Genomic DNA, 25,557 nt, shown 5'->3' on the forward strand with positions numbered 1-25,557 from the left:
TCATGGTTTTTTAAACCTTCTAAATGCATTTCTAGGCATGACAATGTGTCATTATGTTTTCTGAGATGTGTGCTCTTACACAGTCTGCAGAATGACTGCTAAAAAGCATTTCCATTTCCAACAGCAGGCATTCTTGAAAGCAGACTAATAAAGGACAAAAGCCTCCTTGATGACAAATGTATGACAGTTAGCCAGGACCTGAGTGCTATGCAGATGTCACTCATTTTTGTAGAAATCTCATTAAATTTTATGCTTGGATGTAATCATTCATGGTGTCAGTCGGATGGTTAATGCAGAGAAGCTTTTCTCCCAAGGGCTGTGTTTTTGTTCAAGATCTCTAAAACAATTTTTTAGTTGAGAATAGCCAATTGAGGAAAAAAATGCACAGTCTGCTCAAATGCTTCTCTGGAAACTACACAGAAAATGACTGGTCATAAATGCACTACAGTGCAGTTGACCTTCACAGAGAAGACATCTGGGGCTGCAACAGGCTCTTATGTGGCTCTAGGAGAACTGGAAACCCAGCATCAAGGATATTAGTCAGTTGTCTTCTTTCAGAGCAATTCCATTGACTCGTACTTCACTTCTGGACGTGTGACTGCATTTTGGCAAACTTGTTTCACGTATCTTTTTATTGTTGTCATGATCATCCTGGGAGGTCCTTTAGGTTACTTGCCATAGTACAATGTTAATGTGAGAGTTCTTGAAAGACTATTACCAATAATAGCTGTAGTTATTCAGTGAGGCAGTGCCCTTTCCTGTGAATCCCAGAATGTGCGCTGATTTACTGCTCTGCTGCCTGACCAGGATAATTCTTACTTTCACCAAACAGCTAAGAAGTCTGATATGTAGCAGTTCATGAACACAGATTTCTTGACCTGAAGATTTTGCTTTCTTAATGACAAGGTGTACTGGCTTGTCATCAAGAAGATGAGAGGTCAAGAAATTGATGAAAAGAAAGAGGCAGTAACTACAGCATAATGGAAAAAGTGCTTGATAAACAGGAGCTTGACTGTTGTAGCCATAAATCCCTTTTGCTGTGCCTACCTACAGCAGACAATGTTTGCACATGGTGGGGAAAGAGAGAAGGTTCAATGTATAGTAAATGCGATAGGCACTATGGTTTTAGTGGATACATCCGTAACCCCAGTCCCTCCAGGTGTGGTGTACCTGAGTGGTTTCTGTACAGTAGCTGCTCAAGTGCCCTGGGCTGATGGAGAGGGTATACCCCAACCAACAGCAGGATAGACAGGGAGGTTAGGTTTGGGGCTGGAAGGTAAGAAAGAGAAGACATTGGTTTTCCAGACTGAATAGTCTTGACTCATTCCAGAGATGAGGGTCAGGAGAAATCCCTGGTGTCCTACTGTAGGGGAACGAGAAGATGCTGAATTAGGATTTGACTTCTGGGACATGAAGCTTTTCCCTTAAGAGACCAGAAGAAGAAGGCTTTGCCCTTAAGCAAAATGGAAGGAGGTGACGGAGGACCTGACACGGCTGGGAGGAGAAACATAGTGGAAGCACAAGATCATGAAGATATTCTTTGTAATGAAAATATAAATGCGCAGATTTCTTCAAATTTCTGCAGCATGGTCAGGAAATAAGAATATAATAAGCCCCTTTTGGAAGATAAGCTTAAAAAACCAAATTAACTTACCAAGCAGGCATTGTCTTGAAGAAACCTGAAGTTATAGATATGAGTTAAGTTGATGTTTATAAAAGGTTTCTTAGACAGAACAAAAGACCTTTTTAAAAATCTTAATTTTTTTTTTTTTTTTTTTTAATGGACTACTGTAATGGACTAAAATGTAGAAGTCAAACACAACTATAACAAAGAACATGTTACAAGATCGTATTGCTGGAAATATTTTGGTCTGGAGCCTGTGGGTTAAAGGGCCGATGTTCCATCTACGGTAATATACTATCTTCCAATATTATAAATGTTTCAGCTACACATATTGAAAAGAACCAAAGCACAGATCTGAACTTTAGCAGTGATCCTATGTGCTATTATGTTGTCATCCAGTCCCTATTGTAATTTCAACCCTGTGCAGTTATGACTTTCCCAGCCAGTGCCTTGGCATGGTTAATGGATTACCATGGGCTGGGGCAGATCCCAGCAGGAAGTTTGTTGTGCCCATCCTGTGCTGAGAGGGGAGGGGGACGAGCAATGTAGCTGTGTGGGTGGGAACTCTGCTGTACCCCTTGGCCTCAGGGAACAGTTTACTATTATGGACATATTCTGTAAGTCCAATTAATGTGGGTTGTGCTTAGGGCATCTTCCTGGCCTTTGCTACAGCTCAAATGTAATTTCAAGGACCAGCAAGAATCTGCTGACCTTGTTTATGTTCCATTTAATAATGTTGTGTTTGATGGCCTTTAAACCCAAGTGCTTGTCTTTAAGTTTTATTGGCAATATCACAACTGAAAGGAGCAGTGTGGTCAACCCAACCAGCAGTTCCTGCGTTATATTTGCTCCAGGTCAGTGGAGTTCAGAGGAAACATTACTTCTCCAAAAATATATCATGTGAGTGGATTTCTTGCTTAGACTGGTAGTTTTGCCAGTCTGCAAGATGAATAGCTTTAACCTCTTTTTTATTTTTAGACCACAAAATGTGTACTCTTAAATCACATTTTGTAGTCGCAAAGGCTTTCATCCCTTCACACTACAGGATTGCTCTCTGCTCCATTTCAAGATCTTACAGCTTCCAGGTAGCTATTTGATCTTAAAGCTCATTTTACTTACAGCAAGCGTGCACAGTGCATTTGGTTAGCTCTCAGTGCAGTCTTACAGTACATGTTATATGGTGTGGAAGAAAGCTGATTTTCATCTTATTTTTAAGCAATCTCCCTGACATTAATATTGTATTAATGTTTGTATAGTTCAAAGGATTTTAATTAGCTTTGAATATGTTAATAAATTTCCAAGGGTGTACAGCACTGATGCAGAGAATTAAGAAGACTAGACATTTTTTTTTCTTCCTCTAGAAAAGCACAATGTCTATTGACATCCATAACAACAGAAAACATATTTTGGGCACTAAGAGTGAATAGGATAATAAAAGCAACAACAGTGAACAAACTATTTCTAAAATACCCAGAAAATATCAGATATCAAAATGTACTAAAATTCTTAAGTATAGACCAAGGAGATAGCACTGGAAACAAAATTAACTGTATTAATGCCTAGAGAGCACAGGCCTATTTGTAACAGGATTGAGACCAATAAATTATTTATCTTTGAGTTTCTCCTAATACATGTTTTATTATACATGTAACATAAAAATACTTTTATATAAGTATATAACATATTAAAAGTACTAGATGTGCTGAAACAATCCTTTATGAGATCTTTGATGAATGCAAGGAAACACACAGAAATAATTTATCTGCCTTTTATTTATTTGACCTTTTTTTTGTTAGAAAAGAAGGCACTTTTTGTTAGTTAGCACCTCAGAATAAAGAGCAAACTTGCCTGGCTACTGCATTACTGTAGTTCCCTTGCAAAGAGCTAATGGTCTTTTTGTTTGCTGTGCTCTCCCAGACTTACTTACCTTGTAGTGTTAACCTTTGCTACAGGTTACAGTTTACACTGTTTACATTCCAGAAAGTCAAACACTGAATATGTCATTTTGGGACTAGTACCCTTTGCTCCTTTGCAAACACAGAGAACAGGCTGCACTGTATCTAGAACAAGTAAGTGGAGCAATCTGAAAGAACGTTTGGTAATTTGGAGATGAGCTGGCTGCTCCATAGACTGTTGTAAGGCAGTGTGTAATGCAGCATCCAGCATCTGTCTGAGAAGTTTGCAATCAATGTTACTTACTTTCTTGGGTATAATGTGTTGTAAACTAGCTTTGCAAGTGTAATTTACAAATAGGACTGAAGTGATGGAATTTATTTATCAACTTAAAGTTGCTGAACCCAGTAATTTATTATGATAAAAAGCTTTAATTTATTAAATAAATATTAAAATACTGGAGACTTGGTACCATTGCTTAGACACTGAAGTTATCACAGGTGTAAAAAAATCCTTTAACTTCACAGCCTTGTATTCTTAACTCAGTTGTTATGATCCTAAAAATAAATGTGATGCAAGAAAGGGATAATGGGTGAAAAACAACCTACATTCATGTTTGTGGTGTCACTATCATCACTGACTATATAGAGGTTTATATAGCAAAAAATCACTCACTCAGTCCTAAGTGTTTAAAGCACTGTCCCCATCCACAACAGGTAATAGTATCATTGTAAATTTTGCAGTGATCCTCTAGTCTGTAAGAAACTCCCTGGTGTTCTTGGAAACTGATGCTGCACCAGGAGCACTACTCACCTGAGGGCAGGTGAAAGGGACATCTATTCTTAATAGACTATAACGAATCTCATGCTGGTCTTTGTGAGAGTTTGTTAGACTCCTATGTAATGTTCCCAAATCCCACCATTTTTCTTTACTGAGCTGTACAGATGCTTTTCTAAGCCAACCCTCCATACTTGCAAGAGAAAGAGCAAGGAATATACGATAACTGGTTTTGGTAGCAGATTTTTACTCAAGCAGCATATGGCAAAGAAATGCTTCAAATGAGTTCATTAGAAACTTTGTGTTTCAAGAGCAAAGGGATACTTTTTGCCAAAAGTGAATGCAAGAAGTACCCCTCTACTCTAATCTGTGAGTTCTGCCGGTGGTCTTCAAAACCTCCCTGTCCGTAACAGGTTTTGTATTGATGAATTGAATAAACGCAAAGTAAAAAACACTGTTGACCTTTTTTAATGTAGCTGATTGGAACAATGTGAGGTAATAAAGGCTAGCCCCTTCATGGTGACAACATTTTTTAAGACAGAAGTACTTGATGTTTTAAATGTCTCTACAGTGAAACATAGTGGAAGCACAAGATCATGAAGATATTCTTTGTAATGAAAATATAAATGCACAGATTGCTTCAAATTTCTGCAGCATGGTCAGGAAATAAGAATATAATAAGCCCCTTTTGGAAGGTAAGCTTAAAAAACCAAATTAACTTATCAAGCAGGCATTGTCTTGAGGAAACCTGACACGTTGCTGGCTACAAGATCACCTGAGACATCTGTGAGATGCAAGTCTCCTGGCTGGTACTTAGGTGTTTGGTAACCATGTTTGTGATCATATCATTAGTGTCAGAACATGACATGCATATTTATCCTGTATTAGAACCTTCTGCTTAGGTAATCACTTCTTTGTGAAAAATCAGTATAGAGACAGCTTGACTACTGCTGTGCCAATTATAGATGGAAAACCAGCCAAGCCAAACCATTCTACTATTCTGCTTGTCTGCTACTTAATATTCACTGATCTGGGTGGATAGATAAAGGCTGGTAGTCAAACAAAGCATGTGACATGGGAAAACTGTTCTTGGATTGATGTCAAGAATGGGATTGACATTCATAAAAATCATAAATCACTTCTTCTAAAATGGCTGATGACTTCATGTGCTAGGGAAAGCATTTGTTGACTGTGTAGTGAATATTCATATTCTTCTGTAAACATCCTTGTTTGCATGGCAATCAGCTACTCTGCACATATTTTCCTTGTGTGAGCAAACAACAGAAGGCATAAGTGAAGTTAAATCAGGCAACGACTTGAGTGTCAGGAGCGTAAGTCCATAGCCGTGATTTTTGTTGCATTCATTCACTCCACTAAAACTACTTCTTTGACCATACATTGTTCCTGTTATGGGATTCTTCTGAAGCAGCACATTTGTGCAGATCTGGTGCCAGAATAGTTACCACCCTATGTGAAAAGCTGTTTTCTCTTCTGGACGCCCTTGAGCTGTACCAGCCTGCCTTAAATGTCTCATTCTGCTGCTAGGGCTTCTGATGACTCTGTCTTCCAGAAACCTTACAGCGACATTTAAGGCTCTACCACTATCTACCTCATTGCCCTGCTGGAGGGCAAGTCCAGTGTGGAGGGCACATGCCTGTTCAGCTTTTCCCTTTCCAAATACACACTTCAGTGTACTGGCTTAAGCTGTTAACAATGGTTCCCTTGAGAACTAGCTCATTTTTTTGGGCAATAGTCAGCTCAATGAAAGAAGCAAATATCTGGGTTGCTGGAGATACCCTAAATTGTGCCCTACGCAGTCAGGCTCTCATTGGTTTGTCTCCTGATTTCTTTGCTCCTGGGTACTCTGCCTCAGAAAGGGGGTTGAACACATCTTGATCCCACCTAATCTACTACCTGCAGGTGTAGCATGCTCTCGAGGAGAGATAAGTGTGATTTTGAGGCTGGGTATGAGACAGCTAAAAAGAAATTCCTACCTCGTAGATGAGCAGTGCAGTTATTGAGCTAAGCTGTAAGTAGTTGGTATCACCTCTTCTGCTTTAACTAAATCCTGACCTTTGGGCTGAATCCGGTCTCTCATCCCCCCATATTCAGTGTCTTCCACAGTGTCTATTTAGAGGGGATGGTGGATCTCAAATGGATAAATAAAGGATCATGACTTATTTTTTTAGGTACCTAATAATAAGAACAACTTGTGATGATTAGTTGCAGAGAATTTTGTAGAACCGTATTTTGCAGAGGAAGTGCTTTTGCAAGTTAAATAGTAGCCTACCTGAAAATAAACAGAAGATGTCAGGCATGTCTGGACAGCAGACCTCTGAAGGTCACTGTTGACTAGCATGAGACTAGGGAAATACTTCTCATTCAAACCCCATTTCAAGATTAAAATGCAAGGAAAGGTAACGTACTGCCTGACAGGTCTAGCTGCCAGCAGAAAAACTCTTCCTAATTAAATCTGCATTATTCGTAGTATGAGAAAAATGCAAAAGAAAGGGAAATATAAATAACTTGTGCTGGAAATACAGCATTTAAGAACCAGAGAAATTATTAGAAACCACTAAAATTTGCTCTTACTTTAATACATGTAATTTAATCACATTTCGAAGAACTTAGAAAAGTATTTAGGTTTTGTTTTGAGTCGTAGGTGCTGAAGGGACTTGAATCTTGGTCTTGTCCAAACATGATGCAGAATATCTTTTCTTATATAGTTTTGAACTGTTCATGAATGAGTTTCGCTACATAAAAATCGTTATGGAAATAACATTAGACATATTTCACCGCAACTAACCTAAAATTAGCAAGTGAGAGGTAATGAATTTGAAAATGGTTTGAAAATGGTTTTAAAAATGTATAACCCATTGTAGAAAGTTGCAGAATAGAAGAAACTCGCTACTGTCTTAATTTCCTTAGTTGTTCATACACACATACACATTGTACATATACAGTAAATTCAGAAAGCTTCTTGGACCATTAATTACCTTCTTGTAAACCATTAGACTAAAAAAAAAAAAAAGATATTGTACTTGACACTATTCTTTCTCTGTTCTTCAGATTGTCTTTCACTGGTCGCATTTTTGGAATTTAATTTATACTGTATAATGCAGAGCAAAGAAGAACAAGGGCAAAAAACAGTGACACAGTTAGTTCTCTAGCATATATTCAAAGGATCTTCCAACAGAGCAGTTAGCAATAATTATTTCAAAAAAGATGAATATGATTTAAGGATACTCCATGCTTTCTCCATGATAAATGACACTGAGACATTACAATTCAGTGGTGAGTGTCTGCTGAAGATCAGCATGTTAGTTATGAGCAATAGGAGTCTGCGAAGAGTTTTTCTCTTTCCTCTGTCTAAAGAGGCTGCAGCAAGGCATAGTCGTCTTCCAAACCACTTGCATTAAAGTTCTAGAAGACTATCCTTTGACTTAAAAATAGTGCATCACTTGAATACATAATTCAGCATAAACTGCTAAAAGCAATAATTCTGATTTTCATGAATATCTAGAGGAGGGAAAATTAAATTATTTTAATTTAATTTTTTTTTGTCTGATTTATTTCCTATAGAAATAGTGTAAGCAGAAAAGTTTTTGAGTAAAAATTGCAATGATATATTAAAAATACCAGATGAACCTTACAATATAACTAATAATTGAAATGTTGTTGCATGCTGGTATGATATTATCAGCATTCAGGACTGACATTTTCTGCAGAGGCAAAAGGAGAGAGATTAAGGTCAGAACAAGGATGTGCTGGAATGTTGCATATATCGGTACTTTTAAGAGTTTGTAACAAAGCTTCTGCTATCTCAGTTTGGCCATGGGCTGTAACATTTAAAACACAAAGATGTTTTGTAATATACATAAAATAAGGAATTTTATGTAGAAACTGGAAATAAAGAATAATATAGCTTTGGATTTCAAACTTTACTGCATAGTGTCAACGGGTTATCTTCATAGATTATGACTTCCTCTGTCAGGTGGAATTCTTCAGAGTTTACTGAAATATTTATTGAAACATCTGTTGCTGCTGGTCTCTTCTCCTAAGCAATGTCTGGTATCTCCAAAAGCTAAACCTAAAGAATTTTGAAAGGTGCTGCAATTTGGGATCATCAGGCAGTGTCATATTGCAGACCACTGAGTGCACTCTATAAACTGAGATGGGGAGAAAAAAGAATTAGAGATAATGAAATTAAAATGAAATGCCTGAAACAGTATAAGGAGAGATATGTTAGATCATATGAATCATAGAACCATGGAATCATAGAACGGTTTGGGTTGAAAGGGACCTGAAAGATCATCGAGTTCCAACCCCCCTGCCATGGGCAGGGACACCTCCCACTAGCCCAGGTTGCTCAAAGCCTCATCCAGCCTGGCCTCGAACACCTCCAGGGATGGGGCATCCACAACTTCCTTGGGGAGATTCTTCTCAGTATTTTGGATTTTTGAAATGCTGAAATCTCTAAAGAGCAATCATTAGCAAGTTTGCACAGGATGTGCTTTAAACATTTTCAGCAACACAGAACAAAACCATCCTACATTTTTTGCTGAAAGCAATACTGACACCGTGGGATTTTATTGCCCTCACTTGCATAAATTTTACAGGTATTTTAACAAAATTAACTACTTCAGCAAACCAAGCATATCCTGTAATTTCATGAAAACTAAGCTTTACAGCAGGACAAAAGCAGTTGCACAGTATAAAGTATTTTGTGAAAGTGATGCAAACATTTCTTACTGCATCCTATAATTATCCAGTTGTAGAAACAAGAAAAGGAGAACATTGTAAGCAAAGTGTATTTGAATTTAAATTCCATTATAAAGCAGTCATAGTTTTCATGTCATTAGCAAGGTGGCATGGTAATGAGACACCCACATACGTTCTGAAAGTGCTTACAATGCCCTTTTTCCTTTAGTCTCAAACTTCTTCCTCAGATGAGCATTTATTTTCTGCATCAAATTCAATAAACCAATTTATATAACCAGTATACTTGAAAGAATAATTTTGTAGCCAGTCTTCAGTGTCCTAGGTAATAGTAAACTAAGAGACTTTTGTCACTAATAAGTTCAATGGCATTAAAGTCGAGATTGCCTTGCCTATCCATAGAGCCTCCAGCTCGTGTCCGAGACAGGTAAAAGTAACACATAAGGTCTTGCATAACCCACAAGGATGAATCAGATTTCATAAGGCAGCGAAACTTGCATTACATGTCTGTGTTGAGGCAACTGAATACCACCATCCCAATAGCGCTGAAGCTCATAGAAATCTGATTGTCCTAAAAATTACCTCATGGAAATATTAAGCAGCTACTTTCATCAAAAAGTGAAGAGCCCTGCAGTCAGCCAGAAACATTCTTTTTCATTTAAAGCATATATTTGTCCTAAAAGTGGTGGATATAAACATATCAAATGTAAACATGTGGTGGAATGTGGTAGAATAAATATTTTTGAAAGGTTATAATCCCTAAATAGTTTTGATTTTTTTTATATGGAGTTTTTTCAAATGTTAATAAAACATCTACCTTGATTTATTCTTTCAAAAAATGTCTAATTCACAGTAAAGCTACCCTGCTGTGCTACCCTTGACATTGCAGGGCCCACCAGTTGTAATGCCAGTAAGTGGACTGTAAATCCTCAGTTCCAACAGGCACTAAACACGTGTGCACACACACAGAAGTAGTGCAGAATGCAGAAATACTCTGCTTAACGGAATGCACATATGGCGCTAACACCCTGCTTTACTCAAAGTTAGTTGGTGTCCTCGATATGATGTGGGATCCTGCAGGACAATGACTCTGTGTTCCTATGCACAATCAGGAACACTAAGTGGGAGGTGAGGCAACTCAACAGATTACAGGACTGGGTCTAGCGATGCAGTCGAAATTTGGTAGTGATAATTCCATCTGTGAAGAAAACCAAATCCCCATCATATTAGAGGGTTTTTGGTTCATTGTTCACATCTGTCATTTTACAAGATGCTGCATGGTCCCTCCTCTTAGGAAGTGAATGAATATTCCTAAACCATTAAACATGAGAGAATGGCTTGGTCATAAAATGAAATATAAAGCATCACATAAAAGGCACAGAACTCATCACACCTACCTTACACAGGCCTGTGAATGCTAATTGTCTACATTTTAGCTAATCTGGTATACCTTTTGTCCTATTACCTCTCTTAAGACTGTGTGTCTATTAGCCAACTGTCTTTTATTTCTCACTGCCATGTCTGCAGGCCAGTTTACGGTGAAACTGCTTTCAAAGATAGTAGGTTAATCACAAATGTTTTCGGTAGTATAAAATCTGAAGAATAATATGTAGCACAGATGCCCTGAAGCCCACATATTTAAATTCCCCGGTAAATAATTTTTGGTGACTGTGTTTTCAGGAGGCACGGCCAGCATGCTCACCCCTCACAAGCAGCTCCGTCTCATCCGACACGGTGTCCGCTGCCGTCTGGACCCTGCAGCCGTATCTACCAGCGTGCATCAGGAGGATGTTCCTGATCATTAAATCTGCAGAGGACGCTTGCTGAAACAGAGACGAAGTGCCAGTTTAAAATTCAGTAAATCTGTGTTCAAGGTAGTTCACTAGGGTGTTTTGTACAGTGTGAGAAACTCATGATTGCAGCTTTCATCTTACAACATTTACGTGTCCTAATACCCTCTTTTGAGGATTATCAGGATACTACATTTATACAATTATTAATAGAGATTAAAGAAGAGGATTTCAGGTTTTTAATAACTTTGGCTCTACGTAAAGCACATTGTGCATATTTGCATGCTGGAAGAAAATTATTCCAAACTAGAACAAAGAAATGCATCAAGGAGATGAACAGAAATATTTTGGATGCAATCCTTGGTATTAAAAAAGTCCTCATAGAAATAAAGGACTCTTACTTCCTCTTCCTCTGCCCTACAGTGCAGTGACACTTGTAATATGTCTTGCTACTCTAACAAAATTCAGATAACTTGACAGATAGTGTTGACTGATTTTTATTAACATAGAGGAAATTAGTACTGAATAAGATTGAGAAAACGTTAACAGATTCTCTTTTTTCCTGTTGAAATCTGTATATATTTAAATCTGAAACATTCAGTGCCTGAATGAGTGTACACAGAGAACCAATTCAAATTTTTATTTTTTAGTGTTCTAGCCGACAGTAATTACAATGCCAAAAATTATCAACAGAAAAGAGAAAACTAGAAAGTAGAATAGCCTTTTGTAGGGTAAATGTCTTTTGATAAGAATCTCTGTATTATTTCGTAAATTCAAGTGAAAATATTAGATTTTGCATGTACAAAATCCTTGTTATATCCAAACTTACTGGAGTCAATAAATGTTGCTCCATAAGATGCAGTGAGCCTAAGTCCACAGATATTGCTGATTTAATGTAGTCACTACTCAGGGAAAGAATGGGTAAGTGCAAACAAAAGTCACCCTGACCACATGGTGCAGGAATTGCAGTTCGCTTTCTCAGTTCTGCCTCTTAAAAATGCTTACTACTTTTTGATTTAATATAAGCACCAACTAGTTTAGCAAATTACCATAAGTATTTTTGTTGCTTTCAAAGTATTTTTTTCTCTTAATAGTTAAATGGAAAGAATTTTAATATATTAACCAAGGATAAACAAAAAAGCCTGCAAATATCTCAAAATTTCCTTGTGATTGCTATTTTGTATGACGTGTGAATCTACTATGTTAAGTTTTTTCAACATTAATGTAGAGTTTATATAACATTATATTATAGATTACATAAAATTAACATTTTTGATATAATTATGCAATATAAGATGCAATTACTGCACTTATACAATCTATAATATAATGCATAATTTTAATAGCTACCCTAACAATAATATGTAATTTATAATATATAATATGTTGTTGTATTACATAAACCACTATAATATTATTCCACTATTCACTATTGGATAGTACGTTTAATACAATAATGTAATATATATAGTATGTTACAAGATAATAAATATAATACAACATCATATATAACATTATTCGCTATATTAAATTATATTATTCATATAATGAACATTATATATTACTTGTTAATAATTGATTACTATATAGCTAATCTAATCTATATCATTGTGTATTAGATATTACATAGAAGTGTTTATATGCACCTCCTCGGTGTTTCCCTTCAAGAAACATTTATAGAGTATAGGCATTTCCCTTCTCAGATTTTATTTACTTTGCTGCCTAAGCAAAGATTGACAGTCCTTCCTGGAATGACATGTTCAATGTGTCATAATATTCCTATGCAGTGGTTCTAATTCGAGTCATTCTGATCCTGAATGACTAGAAGTGTACCCTGCATTCCAAATAAAGTCTTACTAGGAGTGTACATTTCGATACTTCTCTAGCTGTGCTCAGAATATGTCCCTGACTTCACCCAGATTCATATTTGCGTGTTTTTTTTGGCACATACTTATTCTGTGCTCAGTTAGTTGCACTCAGATTTTTATCCTTCTCAATCATTTGCAAGTTATGAGCTCGCACTTTATAACCAGTCATGCATAAATGCATGACCTTGTACTCCAAAGCATTACAATTCTTGCCTGTTCTCATGTGTTATTTTCATCGTCTGATGTCCATTTTTGTACCACATAATTGTCATTTTCATACTTTTATTTCTTATGCCAAGGTCATTAAAGAAAAGATTAAATAGGATTAGTTCCAAGATCCAATCTTCTATAATTTAGTTTTGCCTTTCTAGGCAGAAGAATTCCTTTTAGCACATCTTGGCACACCTTCTTCAGCCAATCTTATCTTCATTAGGATTTTTGGAACTGAACTTGTCATTATATTCCATGTAGCACCAAGGCAAAATCTTTACCAAAGCATATTCACATGCAAAGAAGGAAAAGACAGGTTGCCACTGAGACTAAAGCAAATGTCGGCATGATCTATAGCTTAATAGCCCTGTAGATCTAAGAGTGTGAATACAATGGTAGTGTGTTGCTTTTTGATTTGGCCATGTTAATGATGTTGCTGGAGAGAAGATACTCAGACCAGTCAGGCCATAATGCAGTTCCTATATTCTTCCTCTGGCATATCAGAAATCACAGCAGTGGAAAAGAATATCTGAGTACTCTGCAGCTCTAAATGCAAAAGAAGAGCATGCACTCCTACCAGGAGGCAACGTCAAGATACAATTTTTTTAAGTTGTCTAGCACAGCAGCATTTATTAGCCACTGAAACATGGGTTGCTCAAGATGATTAGTGATTCTGGTACAACACCTTAGCTATTAGAAGAATAAGACCAGAATCAGTCCGCATTTGTCCTCTCTTGAGGGTAATTTATATTTAATGTGTGTTTTGTTGTTAAGCGGGAGGAAAAGCATAATGTATAGCAACTGTCTGGTTTTATTGCTCAGGAGCTGTTAAAAATCTTGGCCGTCACTCGGACTTCCACAGGGTTCATGACAGTGTGAATCCCAATATTCTTAGCAAGAAATATATATGTATTTCATCTGCACACCTGTGCAACTGGGTAGCCAAGCATCAATTGAAAGAATCATTGCTGTAAGTGGAGAGCAGTGTAGTACAATAGATCTCCATGAAACACTTAAATTTATTACAGCGTGACAGGACGTGCAGCCAGCATTATTTAAGATGTGTGACTAGAAAGAAATTAAACTCATTGTGTTTATCACAGATGGATATATGCTCAGACATTAGATTCTTGATCATGGGAAATAACGAGACATTTTAGCTTCCATTTAGATAAGTAGGAGCCATGTTTGACCAGGACCTCTGAAAAACACCATATTGTTTTCTGTTCAGTGGTACTTATGAAGTGGTCTTCATGAATTTTACAGACTCTTCCAGGTTTTGGAAGCTAGATTATTTTGTTGATCGGTTTATCCTTTAATGAGAGGGTCAAGGTGACAACAGGGCCTGGGGAGGGGCTGAAATGATGTGCTGGCCTTTCAAATCCTGACAAAATCTCTGCACCCTGTAATTGCAGCTGCTTAAATTTGAGTGATTACAGTCCAGTTTAAAAAGACTGCTAAGTGGGAATGCAGCAGAAGCTCCATTAAGAAAAATGTCCAAGATCAGAAACTTTGTCTTCTGCTTTTAGTCTTCTCTCAGTGGAAAAAAGACAATGCGTCAGCACAAGCAGAGATATACCCTCCCCTTTGGGGAAAACATAAACTGGGTGACATGGATGCAAACACTGTAGACAGAGCTCTCATCTGGACTAACTTGAGTTATAACTGCCTGGTGTCTCAGCAACCATATGGTCCCAATATTATTCAAAGCTGAAATTAGAGGTGGTTAAATTTATTTTTCTGCATCTAAATTTTGATTTTATTAAGTGTATGCTTTTAAAAGCTGGTTTTTATTCAACTAATTTTATGTTCTTCTGTGACAGGGCATATTTTACAATAAGTGCACTCTTTCAAAGTAGTATTTTATTAGAAAAATCTATATTCCTCAGTGTTCTGAATATCATGTATTACCCATTTAGCCAACTATCAAAAGTATTTATATTTGTTCAGTAGGAATTTCTACTGTGTGGACTTTATTGAACCTAAGGCTTAAAAAACAAAAGCCAAAAAAAACCCCCAACCCAGATAGGTTTAACAGTCAACTTCTAATAATTTTAAAGAAAGCTAAATGTAACCTGCAAAGCCAGCATGAGCTGTAGACCTACTGTAACACGTAACCCATTCCTGGTCTTCATTAAGCAGCAAATAAATAATAATACAGATATCAATGCTATCTGTCTAATGGTTCTTCCTAGGACAACAAATTATTGTATAATTCATATTATGCTCCCAAGTATCTCATTCATCAGGTTCTGGGCAGCTCCAGTGCTGAGGACTGTGCCAGTTTATCGTTCTCTCTGCTCCAGCACTGTGTGTTACCTGAGTTCATAGTTGTGTGTGTTCATAGTTGTATCTAATTAGCTCTCCCCATAAGGTAATGCTTGAAGTAATTTTTCACAAGAATCGGTGCCACCTATAGATAGCATTTGCTTTTTGAAACTCAAAAAGGCTACAAGGGACGTGTAATATGCATACTTTGCTCAATGAGAGTCACCTTATTGGATTTGTCTTTTGCACCCATTGCCCTGATGCTGGAGATTTGCAGAGGGGGAAAAAAAAAAGCCAGCTTGCAGAGAGCTTGCTGTTGGTGAATGAATACTTCTTCAGCAATCCCACAACCTCACAGAGAGGAAGTCGTACGTGGATTTTTTCCTTTACATTTCATAAATCCTAAGAGGTTGTGAGTTGCTTTGCAGTAAAGTAACTTTTACATTTGGTTCTTAAAAGTGAAGAGAATTGCACTTACTCTTCCTGTGAGAGCAAGCTTCTTATCTTGAGTCAGTTGCTAGGAAACCTCCCTGTTAATCTGTTCTTTCATTTGCTCAGTCTTTATCTCTGAACTGAGGTGGTTCATTCAGTATCCAACCTTTTATTTTGAAGGCTTTGCACAAAAACAGTGTATAATCTGCCTGCATTTGAAATGGAGCTCACAGTTACACCGTGGGGCACTTTTTTAACATCTAGTAAGTCTCCTGTTTACTTCCCCCTACCTCTTCCACGGAAGAATTAAACGTTGGTTTGTTTATTACACAATTTATCACATATGTTCAAACTACAAAATCGTGTGTGGAAAATACATATGAAATCTAGGAACCTTAAATCATTCTGTTCTTATTGTATCAATCCTAACTTTCATTTAACTTGTTTCTAATGCTGCTCGTTTTCCACGTTGATTGTCATACTTCCCTTCCACAGTCCAACTGCAGTTCTGTGAACATAGCTCTGATTTATCTTGGAAAGAGGGACAAAAAGGTGAAAGAAGTTCGAAATACTGGGTAGTCAGTTGAGATGATGTGGCAACTCACAGCTCTCAGCTTCTGCACTGCAAAAGCCTGAAGTCTAGAAAGGCTGCTTATTATTGCACTGAGGATTCAGGTTGGGAACTCAATGTAGACAACATGTGGTGAAAATTGTCTCTCTGCTTGGGAAGAATATTTCTAAAGAGGATAGTGAGACTATTATAAATGGTCATGATTCAACAAAAGCTTAAATCAGTGAGAAAAAAAGAGTGGGCAAACACTGACTGCTGTTGCAGGAAAACTGTTATGATGAAAGCCTTACAGGCGTGTGAGTAATTTATTTTCTATGACTATAGGGGTTTACCGAGGCTTGCTGGTTGTCGTCTAAATCTCTTGACAGTGAGAGGTGAAGATGCTTTCCTACAAAGTGGTTTCTGTACAGAAGGGAATCCTTGGGAGGTACAAAAACTTGAAAAGTACTTAAATATTTTACAAGGTCATATTCTGTATAAACTGAGAACTGTAAAACAATGGTCTATAATTAAATAAGACTGAGATTTCTTCCTAAACAAGAATGACCTGGGTTGTTAACGCTATCTTATTCAGCTTAAATTGTTACTTAAAATATATGGGTGTTTTTATAGGTAACACACAAGTTAGGTGAATTCCTGACTCATCGATTATTTGGTTTAGCAAAATAGCCTTTATTAATGAAATTCAGTCAGATTAAATTGAAAAATGATTTCACAGTTGGATCTTGATTGTTTGACATGTTTGATTAGCAATGCAGTTTATTTTTGGTTAATCTATCTGAAGCAAACTAATGATCTTACAGAATAACCTCGTGGCAATGTTAGCTTTGTGCCATCAACAGTAAGTGAAAAATAACAATAAAATAAAGTTATTTTAAATTATGCTGTCAATTTATATCTGTATTATGATGGATTGTTGGCTTCTAGCCAACTTCTGTTCATAATGCATTTGGGACAATTTAAGCACTATTTCATGCAAATTCTCAGGTCTGAACACATCAACCACTTGCCTGTTTGCTGCTTAAGATGTTTACAAATTGCAAATATTTAATCTGTTGAAAAGCAGCAGATTTCTCTGCTGGCATAGTAACAACAGGAAAGTTATTCTGAGTTCTGTCTTTTAATCATATAAGCACACTTGGAACAAAGATGAAATTATTGTGATGCAGGTTGACCGGGGGATACCTGATAATACACAAGTTGCATTTTTCCCATCTATAAGAAGTAAAAAAAATGGTTTTCAAGGTTTTCAGGTTTGTGGATCCATTAGAATTATCCAGGGGAGGTGTGGACCCTTCCAGTGACAGCATTATTGATCAGCTTGCATAGAGAAACAAGAATAATGAAAACAGTTTTTTTGGGTGAGCACTGGTGGTTGGGAGCAGATGCCAGAGAGTGTTGGGGTGTTGGGAGTGTAGAGGGAGGTCTTTAAAGTGCAGCTTGAGTTGCTGCAAATGAGTTTGATTTGTTTTATTGAGAGAAGGCAGAGGAAGAGATGAAGTGGAGTATCAGATGTCAGGTAGTATGTCAGGTATTCGGGTAGTTTTGTGAGATCGAGGGATTAAATAAAACATATAGAAAGTACTGAAAATGGAAAAGAATGAGAAAAAAGATGGGATATGAAATGGCAAGCTTCAGGACAGAGAGGCCCACTACAGTCATGTTGCTAAATTCATGTTCTGTATCTGAGTTGTTATTATTGGGAGAAAAAAAGGAAGAAAAGGCAGAATAATATGGAGTACCTGTGCTCCTGTTCAAAGACGCAGTAAGAGGGAAAAAGAGAGCACGGAGCTACACATATGATCTGATTGGAAGGGTGGTGACAGTGATGGATGAAGATGACAGAAATGAAAGCAAAACCCGTCTGGGTCAAGTGTGACATTTTGAGAAGACATCAAAACAGGGAGCATGAAGAGCAGACATGTGACTGGGATTTTATCCGTGTGCTGCATGAAGAATGTTGTGACAGCCTTACGAGAACAGAGATTTATTAGCATGGTCCATAGATGATGGCACACATCAATTCTAGCAAGGAAAGCTACCTAGGTGAGGAATAAGAAAGGCAATGAGGAGAGAGAGAAAAAAGGAAAATGCAAAACTATTCCTGGTGGCCAGCCAGAAAGAGCGTTCTCCTCTTGAGGCTCTCTCCAGTGCAGGAAATGGTGATCAGGAAGATGATGATGATGATGATTTTTGTTATTTTTTTTCCTAGGGTTGTAACCTTTTCTTTGGGACCTATTCATGCTTCCTATTGGTCGGTGCTGATTGGGATATGTTAAGAGCAGCTGTTGCACAGTGATTTATTTTTGAGCTTCTGAGCACGTACATTGTTGGATAATATTCATTAAGTATTTAGATGACCATTACCTACTTCACTGCACATTGTGGTTTGGTTTACAAAACAAGAGACAAAGAAAGGGGTGAGTTTCAGTCCCATGGGAACTTCTTCCCATGAGACCCCACCAGAAAAACATGATAAGGGTTTGCAGGTGCAAGGCCACGAGAACAAAACCAGGAGATCAGCAGTATAAGAACAGCAAGGGAGAAATACTGCCAGGAAGGCTCTGGAGAACACTGCCACAACAGGTCAGGAGAAAGCTTGCAGAGGTGCAAGTGAAAAATAGACATCAGAGCTGCAAACAGAAGCTGTCAATGTTAAGAAGCCTGCTTTTGATCAGGTGTTCAAACAACTGGCTGTGATGTTATAACCCAGATTAACACTGTGCCAAGCAGTTAAATCGTCCATCAGCTGTAAGCAAACAGGGGAAAGAATGGACTGCCATGAATTTATCCCAAGATTTTTCTCTTTAGAATGTTTCTTGTAAACAAGGGAATGTACAAAATATCTTAATAAAATAAACCAGTGTAAAAATTATCTGACTATATTTCATGACTTTTTTCTTACAATTATTTTTTTGTAGTAGTTGGTATTCAGGAATGTTAGAAGACTCACATTTTCCAAAATGCTTAGTTACATCTCTCCAAAGTAAAATTAAATAGAGAAGATGGCTACTTATCTCTCTCTCCCTTACTCTCTATTCATAGACAAAGCCATAAGCATTTGGGCACACAAAGTTTACATACTTGTTTGATTCTAGGACATATCCAGTGTCCCATTCTAACATAGGATGAAAGTATGTCTATACATTTAATCAGTTCACTGGGATATTTATATCCTGGATGCAACACAAGGCAAAGTGCATTATTAGACCATGGTCTCCACTGTGTTCAGATTTTGACTTGTAGCTACGAGTAACAGAAAACACATTTCAAAACTTTTTGACCAGAAATCCTTATTCCATTTTGTACTCTCCCTAGTTTACAAGAAATTTGTGTTACTGAAAGACAAGATTTTTTTTTTTTTTATTTTGAAACTGCTTCTGATCACTCAAGTATTTAACTGCTGTAGCGTGACAAATGGGCAAAACCTGGTAATGAGCATAGGGCTGAAATATCTGGAGATTTGAGTTGACAGTGATGGCTGTGTTCAGCCTCTTCCACCAGCAGGAAGGTATTGCAACAAACAGTGAAACAAATTGATAGCAATGAGGTTGATAAAGGAGCATTACCCTGAACAGAAATTCTCTGTGCATAGAGCACATATCTTCTACAAGACTTTTGACAACTATTGCTGTTTTCCTCAGTGTGGAGAGGAGGGAAGGTGTTAAATAAAACCCCTATTTAATTAGCCTTGTCTGGTTTTATGTCCAATAAAGAGGAAAAACATTATTATTAACAGCTTGCTGTTTTAATTGATTCCATGTAGTGTAGAAAATAGTGCTGCCTATTTAGAAAATGCCTAGGAAATTTTAAGATTAACTTCTAAAATATGATTAAAGTACTACAACAAACTAAGGAGAGACTTGAAAATGTAAGGAAAGGTGTAACCTTACGCTCTCTTATAGAGATTAGGTTGAGGTCTCCAGTGCTAGACAGTAATTAATGTATTGTCTGGTCTGTATCTACTGGCCTTTTCTAAGTGAAACAGTAGATTTCAATTCACTTCTGTGTGAACAAATGACCACTGTAAAATATAACATGGCAAGCTGTGCTTATTGCTTGCCATGGTGGCAGTTTCAGTTAAGATCAAAGACCAAGAAGATATTGAGACTAAATCACTTTCCTGAGTATGAAAGGTGTTCATGCAGGTCAAGGTGAGGGGACACTAAGACCAATACTCCTGCGTACTACTCTGTGGATGACCACAATAAATCATTTTGCTTCTCTGCTGTAAGAACAGTATCGGCTTTCAAACACAGATTTGGAATGATGATAGCTGGATGAAAATCTACTCACAAAATCAGGTGTCTTTAGCTAGAAAAAGGATACCTCTAGGATAAAATTAAAGTCAAAGGAAATCTTAGAAATTCTGAAGAGAATTTCGAACAGGATTCTGGATTCGCCACAAACAAGAGAAAATCAAAGTTACCCTAATAAAAACAAGCGGATCTATATTTTCTGTGCTCAAGTGTTCACTGGTGTTCCTAGAAGAAAATCTTGGCAATTCAGACTTCCATGCAAAATTGTTTCTATTAATTACACAGACCCTAAAATGTTATAATTTTTTTGGTAGACAAAGTAAGACTTTTATAACCCCAAAGGATTCTGGTTATATGAAACTTTTGCATTATTGTTCTGCTACTAAGTGTACTGTGGAGTTATGCATACACAACCTTTGGGATGTTTTCCTTTCCTAGAGAGCAGTTCGCAACTGTCATTCCAATGGGGTTTGGTCTCTTTTCCTTAATATTCCCTTCATGCACAGCTTTGTTCAACTTGACATCCTTACCATGCTTATCCTCTTGCCAAACAAGTCCCTGAAGTACCTACATTGCTATAGGTATTAAATCCTTTGTAACTCAGTAAATAACAGCAAAAACATGTTCAGTTTGTATAACAATTATTCTCAGTATGAAAAATTATAACACTTTTTTTTGGTACAAAAGCTACAGTTATAATTTTAAAACAATCAAAGCAACATGTATTTTTAAGAGAAGTGTTTCCTTTTCCTTTTAATTGTAATTGTTAGGGAGCACACAATTTTAGCAAGTGAAAATTTATCTACAGCCCAAATAAATGTTACTTTGGTGATAGCTTTTATAACACTGCATTAAGCATCAGAATGTTCATCATACTGAACACCTGGGTCTGCCACAGTGAAAGTACAAGCAATGCAACCAGTGGTGAGAGATTGACAATGGTTTTGTTATTAACAAAACCCATTCAAATAATGTTCAATTTGTCAGGCTTTCAAACAAATAAACAAAACCCAGTCAAACCTGATTCTTTTTATCTGCTGAAGTATTGACGTGTGCAGAACAAAATGGATGTGTAATTCTACAAGTTCATGTACACAAAGGATATTATTTTTCTTAAATGTACTACATTAAAAAGCATTTTGTTCAGGATCAACTCATGCAATTTAAAAAAATGTTTTATTCAGAAATGCAAAATAAGAGATACAGATGGAATCAGACTTCATGTTTTCTTCAAGTTCCTTTTTTTCTGCATTCTTAAACCTGTGTCATTGCATATCATTCCTTTGAAACTGGATAGGTTAAAAGAAATTACATGTTGGGAGAAACAGAAGAGTTTTATTTTATCTTGCTTTCCCTTAGTAGCTGGTCATGCTTTAGGTTTTAAGAAAGTAAATAAAGAAGTTTTCATCCTTGTGATTAATTTCACGTTTATATGGTTAACATAAATGATAATGAGATACAATTGAAAACATTTCACAAATGAGTAGTTATGGGATTATAGAGTTTTTGCATCAAAACATAAAAAAAATTTCCTGTATTACCACAATCACTGCTTTCAAGTTTTGCTTCTCTCACCTGATTCATCTTCATTTCAGGACAATGCAAAAATCAAGATATGCCCTTTGGTGAATGGAGATATACATATATTTTAACTACTGCTTTCAAAGAGGGAGAAAAACATGCTGTATAATGTTTCCAACAGCATTCAGAAAATTTCAGGAAGGATTGTCCAAATAAGGTAATGCTTTGGGATCTCTGTTCTGAAAAAAGAATGTTCCGTCCTATCCTGCCTGTAACGTGTTAATAGGTATTTTCATCCCTCTTCCAGATGATCCAAGCCTACCCTTCCATTCTCTTTTTGGAGTGAAAACCAGCAAAGAAATGGCTTGACATTTAAATGATTTAGGAATGCAAGTAACTGAAGCATGGCCTGACCATCTCTTGTGTGAGCAATCTTGTAAAGGTAAATTAAAGTAGGCCAGTCAAAAAAATATCAGGGTCTAATGCTTCATTTTGGTATATCTTTGTTGCAAAGTATTGCACTATGTCAACACTGTTTCACCAGTGACAAGGTAAGATCTAATTTTGCAATATTTAGAAAAATATGAAATGCATTCTTGTCAGCCTGATTTTATTTTCTGATCAGTTCAAGTTTGCTGTTTGTTATAAAGTACATTTTAAGAAAAAAAAAACTTGTGTGCCTCTTGAAAGAAAGATGCCAGATTTTTACTTAATAAACAACATTTTTTATCCATTTAGTCATTTAGATATTGAGCATTGACTCCATTATGAGTGATTAATACTATTTTCACTCAGTGAAGTAACAGTGACTCTTTAGCAACACAGTGAGAAGAAAGTCGTAAACTCATATTAAAATCGCTGGTTAAATCTACTAGTTTTTGGCAAAATTTTAGTCCTATCAGGACAAAAAAAAAAAAAAGAAAGAAAAAGTAATTTGAGTGAGTTTTGCATTAATATTTTTTTGAAAATGGTCCCAGTATGTAATCTACCAGGTTCTCAGACAGAATGAGCCTTACTTCTATCAATTTGCAGGCTCTCTCTGGTAGAAGTGAAATTAATGAAGAATTCTTGAAAGATCTGCAAAATCCTGTTTTCATAAACCAAATGGAATTTCATTACATTAGCTTTACTTTGATAGGAGAAATGACTTTGGAAATTTTCTGGCCTGAGGATTTTTACCAGTAATTAAAAATTCCCCTCAGCACAGAAGATGCTGAAACAGACTGAAGAAACCATGTAAACACATTTTAGATTTCAAATTTTTGGAAACGACTTAAAGTCAAAATATAATCTTAGGATGTTTTCTTGAACCAAATGTTTTAACTTTGAAGTTGAAAAAAAAAATATAGTTTTCCTTTGTATATACTCAGTGCTGGATTTTGAATATTGGACTTCTTCAAATTAAGATAAGTAAGTTATGAACCTTCACACTAAAATATACCTTACTAATGTTTTTCTGGTAAAAGCTTATTGAAGTAAAATGAAATTTAAAAACAAAAACACGCCACGAAGTGAATAAGGTATGACTTACATAGAGGGAAGCAGAAGAATAAATGGGTTGCAGCTGACAAGATTTTTAATGCAAAATTAACTTATCTACATTGCACTCAAATTAGATACGTTAACTTTTCAAATTTTCTGACCTTTGTGGGCTTCATTTTTCTCTTTTAACATAGCATGGACATTTGATTTACATTTCATTAATGGGAACATTGAGTTAAATCACTGTAGATTCTATTTCCAAACTTGTTCACATTAAGAGGTTTACTTCTACTAACAAAAGTTCAAACTATTTTACATGGAACCAGTTTGAATTACTTTGTCATACTGCTTGATCATATTAAATTGTTTTGGAATCAAGGGGTAATATTCGAAATTGGTATGCATATTTTTTTCCATATGATTTTTATTGACTTAAATAATGGTTGCACAGCTAGAACCTACCTCATGCAGGGAACTTGGAAAATAAACTATACTCCTTGCTATTCAGAAATTAAAATATATGCTAGGCAAGTAAAAGCATTGGGAGGTGAGGGCTTTCCAACAGCCATGTTATCTGTGAGAAGGACATCAATGCTTATAGCAGCATCCTTTGTATATTAAAATCAGCAGATGAATGTAATGAGGATTTGATTTAAACTACTTTCTGTTCCCTCACAAAAATCATCAGATACCTCACTAATAATAAGATTTATAAGTTTACCTTTAATGCCTTCTTGATTAAAACTACTTAAAGCAATTCTAGTGACCCGCAGTTCGCATCTCATCTACCTAATATTTCTTTCCAACATTGGTGAAACCAGTTATCTATCAGTTTGATCAGAATTTGGTAAATGGAAGACATGTAAAAGCATGTAAATTTCTATCAGTTCACAGCACACAGATGACAAACACATGGTCACTTACTGCCTTGATGCTTTCAAAGTGTCCACCTTCTTTTTCAAAGTCAATTGGCTGTCCATTGAGTGTCCAATAGAAAGTGACATCTAGGGTGCTGTCATGAAGGGCTTTGCAACTGAGAACAATGCTTTCTCCAACCGTTAACTCTATCTTCTTCGGAGTCAGCTCTATTCTTGTAGGTTCTTGAAATATAGAAGGATTAAGAACATTTAGATGGTAGTCTAGTTGTAGTGCAGGGGCAAAATATTATAGTTTTCTTCTTAGTCTACTCAGAACTTAAATTTATTTTTTGTTTCAAATACATAGTGTCAAATACTGAAATATATTCATAATGAGCACTGAGAAATGACAGTGGTGTGCAGAAGGTACAGCCAGTTTCCCTGAAGCAAGAAGTAAAAACAACAATCTATAGGACTTCTGAGATGGAGTAATTAATTTTATATATATATATATCTATTTTTTAAGGCTGCAGCACCTGGAATCTTGTGATTGCACGAAAATCTCAGTTTTGTTATTTAAAATAAAAAAGGATATTTTTAGGCACACTAAAAATAGGAAGAAACTTGAAAAATGAAGTCAAAAATTTGAACACCTAAAACCAAAAACCATGATCATATAAGAATTCATCTGAAAAGCAACAAAAATGTGGTTTAGAAATTAATTGCAGCTCAGTGATTTGAAGTTAGTCCTCCTGGCTTGTTTGAAATGCTTTTTAATTCTGCCTGTACAATCCTGTTATATGGTTGGCTGGGGACTCTTAGCAATAATGAAATATTAGTAAATCATCACCATCATCAAAGTATTTTTTCATACCTTTAACAGATAGTGATGCAATGATTTCTGCAGATCCAAATACATTTACACCTTGGCATAAGTACCGGCCTTCATCAGACTTGGAAGCATTCAAGATTCGCAGGCTCCCATGTGGAAGAATAGTTATCCTGAAAAGGGTAAATACATAAATATATAAATATATCTTCCCTGCTCGCAGCCAAATTCTATGATCATATCTTTTAGAGCTAAAAAATAGGATTAAGGACTGCTGCCTCTGTAGCAAGGGATGGTGAAGACGATAATTGAATTATTTTCTGTTTCAAAAAGGTTGTAATAAACCCATTTTACTCTTTCTCCTTCCTTAATTCAAAAAGTTTCAGGGAGGCATCAGTGGATTAGTATCCTTTGACACTTATCAGTAGTGAATTTTAATGAACCTTTTTGTAAAAAG

General features: G+C 36.3%; 1 protein-coding gene across 1 annotated transcript in view; it reads right to left on the reverse strand.

The window, feature by feature from the left end:
• CNTN5 (contactin 5) overlaps nucleotides 1-25,557 on the reverse strand; it is a 186,763-nt gene that overhangs the window by 43,920 nt on the left and 117,286 nt on the right. Inside the window, exons 8-10 of the mRNA XM_010080210.1 lie at nucleotides 25,146-25,273; nucleotides 24,339-24,514; nucleotides 10,716-10,836 (exon numbers count right to left, since the gene is read on the reverse strand). Of these exons, the coding sequence (XP_010078512.1) occupies nucleotides 10,716-10,836; nucleotides 24,339-24,514; nucleotides 25,146-25,273 (425 nt within the window). The remainder of the gene's footprint in view (nucleotides 1-10,715; nucleotides 10,837-24,338; nucleotides 24,515-25,145; nucleotides 25,274-25,557) is intronic.

This window comes from Pterocles gutturalis, unplaced genomic scaffold, assembly GCF_000699245.1.
Source record: "Pterocles gutturalis isolate BGI_N339 unplaced genomic scaffold, ASM69924v1 scaffold3154, whole genome shotgun sequence".
NCBI lineage: Eukaryota > Metazoa > Chordata > Aves > Pterocliformes > Pteroclidae > Pterocles > Pterocles gutturalis.